The sequence below is a fragment of the Populus alba genome, chromosome 4, assembly GCF_005239225.2.
Source record: "Populus alba chromosome 4, ASM523922v2, whole genome shotgun sequence".
In the NCBI taxonomy this organism is placed as follows: domain Eukaryota; kingdom Viridiplantae; phylum Streptophyta; class Magnoliopsida; order Malpighiales; family Salicaceae; genus Populus; species Populus alba.
This window is the reverse complement of record NC_133287.1, coordinates 4,298,891-4,309,418: the sequence shown is the minus strand read 5'-3', so window position 1 is coordinate 4,309,418 and position 10,528 is coordinate 4,298,891. Positions and strand designations below refer to the sequence as shown.

Here is a 10,528-nt window from a genome sequence, read left to right as displayed (position 1 = left end):
ACATGTATATGTTTTTTTTTTTATCTTCATAATTTATTTTTTAATTAGCACTAATAATTATTTTTAATATTTATGAGTACATATAATTCTCAATGGTTAATTATTTGCATCAATTTTTCCATCATAATTAATTTATTTCTTTTGTAAAACAAGTTATCAACACCTCCATATTTTTTTTAACCTTCAAAAAGAATTTTTGGTCCCACCTGCAACAGGTCACTAACCACTAAAGATCGTAACACGTAGTAAGGTGACCAAAGTTCCTAGCATTTGACTGCCTGCAAAACGTGGAAATTTTTTCTGAACGGGTGCATAAATGCAACTTAGAAGTTAGAACGCAAAATAAAAACGCAATAAAATAATGAAAAACATGTTTTTGTTGTTTGTGCTTTTACGTTGTAAAGAACAGAAATCCAACTGCAATCTCTCTATCACGGCATTAATAACATTTATTTTTGTATTTTAGGAGTATATTTTAAAAATAATAATTATTTCTTTATGTTTTATTTTAAATTATTTTTAATATATTTTTTTATTTTAATATACTAGTATTAAAAATAAATTTTTAAAAATAAAAAAAATACAAAACCTCTTTAAAAAACAAACCACCTCCGTCAAACAACTTCCAACCAAAATACAAGACATTTATCAAGTGGGTCCCATGATCTATGTGGTGCAACGTCAGCAATGAGAAATGGAACTGGTCGTGATGCGTGTCCAAAAATGAAAGCATTGGTTTTAAAATAATTAGGCAGCCAAAGATGGCCTCATCAGCGAATATTATCCAATTGTCGAGATGATGAAGTGAGGTACGGTTCGTGACGGTAAATGCTATGTCACCGGCGACATTGTTCGTTACGATAAATTATATCAATATTATTTATTTTATAATTTAATAATAATAATTAAATTTATAATATTTAAATTAAAAATCATCAATATTTATATATCTATATATTTAATTATTTTATAACCTCAATTTAAAAAATATTTTTTTAACCAAATATATTAAACTACTTTTTATTCAACCTCAGTTTCAATTATATTTTTAACCAAACATATATTTTTCCAAACTAACTTCAAAGTAAAAATACTTTTTTATAAAATACTTTTTTTTAAAACCACAACTGTAATAATCACCATAATACCAAATACACTTTATTCACTTTGAGTTGATAATTTTGAAGCATCTCTCTTTATTGGGTGTTTATTTCTTGATTTCGACTTATTGGTCGGTTCAATTAGAATGAGAAAAGATGATTTATTTAGATTTCTCATCATTAAAATCTTTTATGATATAGAAGAATTCAACATCACATCAAAAATATATGTATTTTAAAATTAATCGGAACTTTGATACATAGTTAAATAAGATTATTAAAAAAGAAAATAATAATTTATTTTAAAAAACCAATTACTCAACAAATACACTTGATCAAATATATAAATATATGTGTGTGAGTTCACACCCCTCGTGGTATAGAGGATTGACGACTCCATCTCCATATTTCTCGTTGAGGAAGAAAATGCCTTTTATACCCATCCCATAATATTAGTTCATGCCGTATGCTAATTAAAAGTAATTTTTTTTTTTTTTATCATACATGTTAGTGAGTGAGATGAGATTCCTCTACATACATGTCAAATTCGGAATGTGTCAATCTTATACTTGGGTTATTGTTCGCACTATACTGAAGCTCTTGGATCAAAATTTTTTTGCAATGTAAATAAATAATATTTAGATTATTAAATATTTTTCAATATTATTATTAAACTCGATATAATAATTTAAATCTGAAAAATCCTGACTTGATTCTTTGTTTAGACTGCTTAGACTATGTTTTTAAATTAAAGCATGTTAAAATTATATCATCGTGACATTATCAACTGAGTAAGTTTAAAAAAAAATCAAAAAATAAAAAAGAAATATGTCAGATCATGAAATTCATTGAGTTAAATTATTATTTTGTTATTTTATTGTATGAAAAAATATAAATATTAATTCATAATTAACCCAATACTAAATTATAAAATTCAATAAATACTCAATATAAAAGACAAAATAAAATAAATAAGCAAATAACCAATTGAAAAAACAAGTTACATTTCATGCGTGTAGGCTGAGACAGATTGTCCGTCTCTTTTATCTCATAACTAAAAATATTAGAGCCCCAACACTCAAACCTGTAACCTTGACTAATCAACGCCACACGTTAACCAAATAAACTACAATATAAAATTAATATAAAACAGTTAAAATAATATATTAATTTAATTAACTGTTCACATGAGTAGTTAAACTCACCTCAACTCTTTGAACTGTATTGATAATACATATAATTATTTAATAATAAAAATAGCTAGCTCAGTAGTGTAGTATCAAATAATTAACGAATAGGCTCTTGTGGTCTCAAGTATCAAACAATTAATTATAATTAACACTTGCTAGGTCAGTTCTTCAATTAATTTAAATGAAGAGTTGTTCTTTAAACTCTACAAACAAATTAAAAGACATGTTACTATAAACTCTATAAATATATTGATTTGAAAGGAAGTTATTTTCTTTATAAATATTATTTTAATATTAACATAAATAAATTAAAAAATAATATTTTTCTCTTCCTAACTTTTTTATATGAATTCTCTGTTTATGTTTCTCATAAACAAAATAGAATTTTTAATAAACTTATAAAAGATATTGTCTATAAGTTATAATATTTTAATGTATTCTAAAAATATATTACTTTAACGTTAGAGTAAATATAATAGGGATAATTAACATCTTAAAAAATAGTGATTTTTCACGCTTCAAAAGTCTGTTTGTTTATACTCACCGATTCTATAGTAGATTACTATAAAAAAAAAAGAATGTGAAATAGTTTTTCAATTTTCTAGAAAATTAGATAACTTGTGTTTTCTAGAAAACATATTTTATTTTTAATTATTGAACACATTTTTCTTCTTTTTTGTAGAAAATCTTTGAACGAAAACAGAAAATTATCCAAAATGCTCGTCAAAGTAACACTTTTCCTTCAAGTTTCACACTATAAAAATATAAAAAGACATCATAAAGTAAGAAAACTTGTGAAGAAAATATGATGAATTTGAACTTATTTCTCAAAACCAATTGTGATGGTGGTTATAGTTTTTTTTTTTCCCTATAAAAACAACATAAAATAAAAAAAAATTCTTTTTTTAAAAAAAAAAAACTAAAAGCGAAAAACGACAACAACAAGAAATACTAAACAAGGCATTAAATTCATATAGTTTCATTTAGGGGCAGAGCCAGGTTAGGTTGGTAGGGCCTGGCCCCTGAAAAAAAGAAATTCTGGCTTTCCTCAGACAATTTAAAATTTTAGGGCCAAAACTAGTAAAAATTAAAAGTTTTGGTCCTCCTAGAAAAACATTTTTTAATCTTTTCCCTCTAAAAGTATTTTCTAGCTCCACCCCTGATTTATTACAATTTTGTTACAGAATTATCAACGTCCATTTATAAGAGGATATATTCGGCAATTGCATGATCTTCTGCGTCCAAGATTCCAAGTTGTCGAAGAAAGAATTTGGTTTTATTTTAATTAATTAATGTAAAAAATAGAAAACTATGATACAAGAACTCCTTGGCTAATCAGGTTTCAAGAAACAAGAAAGGGTCATGGTCAGGGAGATGTAGCAACTAGCTATGAATCAGTCTACCAAGCTGTGATGTAAAACACGTCACCCACAATCCCTGCCGTTGACGTGAGAGTCTTCTCATTTCCCCTGTCAAATTTCCCAATATAATGCCTCTCCATTCCCTCCCTCTCTTTCTCCACATGACAAAACAAATCTTCTAATTCCAATCTTTCAAATTTTTCACACTCGATCACACCGTCCATCAATCAATCCTCATGCAGGAAGCAATTCCATTTAGAGCCTACTCTCCGGCCACCACTGCCGGCAACCGGAAACTCCCGGGACGTGACTCACGTGATCATGGTGGTGCTAATAGTACTAGTGCTGGACATGTGCTAGTAGTGACCAATGGTCAAGAATGTCATGTCCAAAAATTAGTGTCAGAGAATTCGATCGCTATATTTGGCAAGCGCGGGTGTTGCATGTGTCATGTTGTGAAGAAGTTGTTGCTAGGGCTAGGTGTCAACCCACCGGTCTTCGAGGTGGAAGAGAAGGAGGAGGATTATGTGATCAAGGCGTTATCAATGATTAATGGTGATAAAGGAGGGAAGGATGCTGATCAAGTGCAGTTTCCTGTGGTTTTTGTTGGAGGAAAATTGTTTGGAGGGCTGGAAAGAATCATGGCTTCTCATATTACTGGTGAGCTGGTGCCTATCTTGAAAGATGCCGGAGCTTTGTGGTTATGACTATAATCTCTTCTCTTTCCTTTACTGTCTCTGATCATTTGAGGTAGGAATACAGGGCACCTTGTTGTCCCTGTCTGATCTCTGGGTCTCTTGTTCAATTTGTGTGTTGATGGAGATTATGTCGAAGCTATAGCAGAAGGAAGACCTTGTCAGATGTAATTAAATCATAATTTTACTTCTGATGTTGATGTAGATTAACCATGTAACATTTCTTTGGAATATCATGATTATATGAAAGACTTGTATCTCTGATCATGGTATAAAATCTGTCTCCCTCAATTCCATGTTTCATTTTCAACTTAGGACACATCTTTTCAGCTTCCATAGTTTGGTTTGATCAGCTCGTTGAGAGGTTTCACCTGCTCTTACTGTATCCCTTCTCTTCTTCAGCTCCACAGAATAAAATTATAGCCAGAGATACCTGGGTTCCACAATCTTAGCCTGGAGAACTGTAAAGTCATGTCTTAATCTGTTTGTTAGATCAATTCAGTTCATCTGCTTTGTCTCCCCTAAACATCAAATAATCAGACACGACATTATTAATTTATTCAATGGAAGATTGGTGTCGTCATTTTCTATCTTTAGGGACTCATAATTCTGGGAAGAAGGATATTTCAATGATCCCGTGTTTTTTCCTGCAAAATCCATGTAGATTTTTTTCTCCTTGCAAGTAAACATTGGATATCCCAAGTCCCAAGCCATACATATTTGAATATAATTTGATGAAAAAGCTAACCTACCCTTCCATTTATGTATTAATCTAACTTGTAGAAAATGGCATGTTGTTTTGGAAATTATAGAGCCGTATTGGAAAATATTTTATAGCAGTGGAAAGCTGAAATTCAGCAAACACGACATGCCTACGGGATATTCTAAATTAAGGCAACGTAGAACTAGCTGTGCCAAACAAACTACGTGATCATGACTGATTAATGTGCCATGGAAAAAAACAAAAGAAAGAAAGGGAAAGGAAGTAGAAGAAGAAGAGGCAGGTGTAAATTACAAAAAAATCCCAAGGTTCCGAAAGTATTAACCATAAAATTCAGAAGTCCATATTAAGGATCCAGTGCAATTTGATAAAATCCCAACTTGACGTCCCATGTCACCACATGCAGCCTGTGGTTCGTTTTTTTTTTTTGTTCTTTTGTTTTTTGGATTTAGCTAGAGAGAAAGTGAGAAACTTCACCTAAAAGCGGGGGGGAGGGGTAATGCGGTCCTTTAAGTACGTGTATCTCAGGATTTGTTTGGTATTTCCATGTCTTTTGGCAGGCAAAAATAAAAGAGATAGGGATGGATTATCACTTGGTGGGGGCTCGATTTAATTATAAGATAACAAAATTGTACCCACTATACATGCGAAGGTCAACTGATGACTCCGTTCCACTTTCATTTTATTTTCAATTAAAAAAAAATATTTGAAAATATAATAGAAGCTATTTTTTAAATTGAAAATATATTAAAATAATATATTTTTTTTATTTTTTAAAATTATTTTTAACATCAAAACAATCTACAAAAATACAAAATTTAGAAAACATCATTTCAAATGCATTACCGGCGTTAGAGATCCGGGAAAATGCTGCGTTTTTTCTCACACAAGAGTGCTGAAGTTTAGAACAATTAGGATGAATTGCACGTTACCATGTCACTTTTCCACGTAAATGTTAAGAACATTGATTAGGACAATCGATGAGTGTTAGAATTTGATAAAATCCCAAACTTGACGTCCCATATCAATTTGCTGCAACGACAGCGACGATGTCACCTTCACTTTGATGGGGGGATAAATGGGAAATGACAACCACGCATGGATTTTAACCTAATTAATGGAGGACTATCATGTTTTTATATACACATGTAATTCCCACAAGTATCTTGTTCTAATCCACACTAATTTCTTTAAATAGAAGACACATAGTATTGGGAGCCTCGCCCATGGGATATCCGCAAAGCATCCATACGACACAGAGTGGTGCGTGTTGCTTTTTGTTTGTTTTTTTTTTTTCTTTTTCCTTCTCTCTTACTTGATTTTCATATTGGCTTTTAAAAGAAATCAAATCAATCCCTAGGGTTTGTTATACTTAAGGTTTCATCCTTATTATCTTCATCACAATTTTTAAAATTTAAAATAATTTATGGAATTAAGGAGTTCTTTCAATTTCACTGGGTTTACATGTTTTGATATTTTTTCTCCAATAAAAAATATGGTTGGCCCTAATTTAGTTTTTTATTAAATTAAATTTATTAATTGCATCCTTGATATTTAATTTGAGGCAATAGTTGAAGGAATTTTGTTTTTGAAAATTTGTATTTTTTTGTTCATCATGTTTAACTTGATTATTTTTTCATTGCTTTTTAATATTTTTAGATCACGAATTAATGATCATAATCTTGAATTTTATATTTTTTTTAAAAAATAAGCATCATCTTAGTATCTTTTGTGTGATGAAAAAAATAAATACGCAGAAGTATATTTCTAAAGGTTGGCAGGATTAATTCCATAAAACTAAGTGGTCCCAGATATGTCTACGTGCCTCCACGTCAAAATCAAATCTCTCATCGGAGACAGCCTGCCCCTCTTTCCAGCAAAACTACACATATGTGGTTAACTATTACACGTAATCACTTGGCTCTTCGATTGGTCTCAATTTCTACAGTGACATTCCTTTTCAGGTTTCAAGACATCAAGTAATGTTTTGATTTGGAGTTGCTTTCAGAGATTTAAACAGTTCTAATTAACCAGATTCTTTTTTTTTTCTCTCTCTTACTTTTTTAACACGTTGTGGCTAGGCGCAGCCGCATTTATGGATTTATTTGTCTAGCTAGATTTAGGAGTCTTCAGAGGTATGCTGTGCAAGTTTAATTTCAAGGCAGGGTTTTTGCCCTATTTTGGAGGTAGTGGGCCTAGTGGCTATAGACGGAGAAGAAAAAAAAAAAATCAAAAAATTAATTAAATTAAAAAAATTAAATTATGAAAAAAATTAATTAAATCAATTAAATTTTTAAAAAAGACAATTGATTTAGTTTTAGTTTTATAAACTTGAAACTAAAAAAACCAAACCAAACCCAAACTAAAAAAAATGAAAAAAACAAGCTAAACATGGAAAAAACCAAGTCAAATTAAAAAAAATCAAGCCAAATCAAAAAAACTGTGTCAAACCAATTTGAACGGGTTTTTATCTTAAAAAAAAACCAAAACTAGTAAATTTGAATTGATTTTAGTTTTTTTAAAAAAACTTAATTTAATTATTTTTTTATATATATATAAAAATCAAACTAAACTAAAAAATAATCACCTCGGCAGTAGCTTATTCAAGCAACCCAGATTTCTAATGGTCCCTGGCAAAGAAAAATAATAATAATTATGAATCATAAATATATCTTCGGATGAAGACAAATGAATGAAAGAATCATGCAAATCAATGCTTGTATTGGATGGAGGTAATCAATGAAATCAATTATTGCAGTATCACAATTCAATTTATTTTTATTTTATTTTGTAAAATTAAACATCCATAGGTTTATTTCTTTGACACTACAAGCATCAATACCAAAACAGCCAAAACAAATGATAGAGCCCAAGTCCAAAATAATCTAACGTAGAGGAATCAAATGTTTTAAATCCAAAGTGTTCTCTTTTATTTTTTTCTATAATAGAAATCCTGATAAAAATTTATTCTTTCAAAGGCTCCGAGCAAACAGAATAAAGCACCTTAAGAAAACTACACTGGAGAGCATGCTTACGAATCATATTCCATCAACCTCCGAGAAGGAGGTCTGATTCCATTTTCTTGGTCTCAGATTCTACAATATATGCTCGGGCAAACATAGCATACATAGTATAACTTATACTATATATGCTATGAAGGTATGATCGATTTGTAAAAAAACACTTTTTTTGCATTTTCTAGCATGAAACAAACACTATGATATTTGCCAACAAAATATATTTTTTTCTCAATTTATGAATAATTCTAATTTTAAGGGGAAAAAAATAACTTTATAAAAGAGGGGACACTATTTTTCATAAAAACTAATGAATTATAATATGTCATTAACACCATCATTTAACTATCTCTACCATTATTAAAATAGAATTGTATCCTCTGCGCATCTAGTGATTGATATTATAATATTATCTGTTATGATATGTTTTGATTTAAAGTGTGTTTGTTTTGTATTTAAAAAATATTTTTAATATTTATTTTTTGTTTAAATTTAATTTTTTATTTTAGATTATTTTGATATGATGATGTGAAAATTAAATATTTAATAATTAAAAAAATATATTATTTTAATATATTTTTTAAAAACAAATAGCACTAATTTTAAACACCACCTTAATTATTCATTGGGCTCTAGGCAAGCCTTTCAGGTTGGGCCTTTTGTTTTTACATCGACCGGGCCTTATCTCACATGCAGCTTAGGCCCACGGCTGCAAAGTGGTGTTTTTTTAGGGGTGTAAGAAAATTAGAGCTCGTTTCACAACTTGCAAGCAACATCAAGGAGAGATTCAGCGACGCCACATTAACCCCAGAACACTCTCTATAAAAAGCAGACTATCATTTTCCACCTACCCAGATCCAGCAACAACCTGGAAATGGCTTTCAACTCATTACTTCGCAGAGCCTCCAAATCCTTTTTGCCTCTCGCTGTCCGCTCCGTTGGATCTCCCAGAACCTTCCCCAGAGCTATCCCCACCGTTATCTCCGTTGAAAACCGCGCCACTCTACGAAACTTCCTTCCATTTTCACACTTCTCAACAGAAGTCACCGCACAGAAGCCGACCGCCGATGACAATCTGATTCGAGTCCTTGAAACTGAAATCGATTGCACCGAGCAACCCCAAGATGTCAGTTTTTTTCTCCCTTTTTTTTAACATAAATTATGAGTTTTGTTCTTCTTTTATGCTATGATTTTTGGTCAATCACGCTTAATTAACATAAATCATCTAGTCTTTTAATTTTGTGGTTTAGAATTTTTTCAGCATAATACTCTGCTTTCTTTTCTCCGTTTAACTTGAGAGGAGTTATACTTGATGCCTCCTTTTTATGTTCTTCTGTCTTTGAATTTTCAAGTTATGTGCTGGTAGAGAATAAATTCTAATGTCTTGATGAGAAAAGAAACATTTTTTAATTAAAAAATATGTTTCGTTACTGACATCTAAACAGGGAGAGAATATCCCAAATGAATTTCCTTTCAAACTTGAAGATAATCCTGGAGGGAGGACCATTTCGCTAAATAGAAAGCTCCAAGATGAAACTATCAAAATGGAAGCTGGCATGCCTAATGTTTCAATTGATGTTGATGATGCCAATGGCAATGTGAGTACTACCAAGGGAAGTGGTCAGTTTATGGAGTCTGGTATCACTGCTTTCCGTGATGAGATCAGAATTGATAGCTTGTCAATTAAAAACGTTATTCCTGTTTGTTTCTATCTATTTGCGGGGGGGTATATGAAGGAACGAAAGAGTGGATTGAGGAATGAAAGCTCGAAGACTAAGAGAATCGTGCTTTTGCAAAGAATTACCGCAGCTTTGCTGATCCCTTTGATTATCATATACAAAAAAGTCTCTTCCATTTTCCTACCCAATCTCTTTTTATTCCGACATATAAATGAAGGGATCACAGAGATTATGGCAGATTACGTTCACCAAGAAATGACCCGAAATTGGATCTTGGTCTATTTGAGATTGTTCCTTTTAATTGTAATCAAAGATGTTTTCTTGTCTTTCGTTTAGCCCCACAACAACCTTCCTCTTCCTTACCTGTTTTAGTAGTGGCATCTACTTTCATTTTAATGCTCCTAATAAAATTATGATGAACTTGCATTTCGAGGACCTGATTTTAAGTAAGTTTTCCCCGAGGACCGTTCAATCTCTTAATCATTGCTGGCTGGTTTTTTGCTCACTTCTGACATGGTTTTTCATCGGCGGTGATTTGGATGAGAATTTCCATAATGGTCTCATTTAGTTTTTAAGCTTTGTAAATGGATGTTTTTAAGAAATAAAAAATGTGTGTTAGTTAATATTTGCTTGAGTTTCAATTATATTATTTTGGTATTTTTTTTAGGCTTGGAGGGTTATTTCAAGAATATAATAATGATTTAGACCGTAGACTTTTTTGGCAAAATTTGAATTGAAAAATTTTGACTCGGTTTATTTTTATAC

At 30.8% G+C, this 10,528-nt stretch overlaps 2 protein-coding genes across 2 annotated transcripts; both read left to right on the top strand.

The window, feature by feature from the left end:
- The first annotated feature begins 3,703 nt into the window (after window positions 1-3,703).
- On the top strand, window positions 3,704-4,660 carry LOC118033040 (glutaredoxin-C9). The gene has a single exon (XM_035037880.2). It carries the CDS (start codon window positions 3,888-3,890, stop codon window positions 4,356-4,358), a length of 471 nt encoding a protein of 156 aa, XP_034893771.1. The 5' UTR covers window positions 3,704-3,887; the 3' UTR covers window positions 4,359-4,660.
- A 4,173-nt stretch (window positions 4,661-8,833) lies between these two features.
- LOC118033039 (uncharacterized) lies at window positions 8,834-10,388 on the top strand. Its single transcript, XM_035037879.2, has 2 exons — window positions 8,834-9,210; window positions 9,530-10,388. The coding sequence occupies exons 1-2, from the start codon at window positions 8,959-8,961 to the stop codon at window positions 10,097-10,099; spliced, it is 822 nt and encodes a 273-aa protein (XP_034893770.1). The 5' UTR covers window positions 8,834-8,958; the 3' UTR covers window positions 10,100-10,388.
- Window positions 10,389-10,528: the final 140 nt, after the last annotated feature.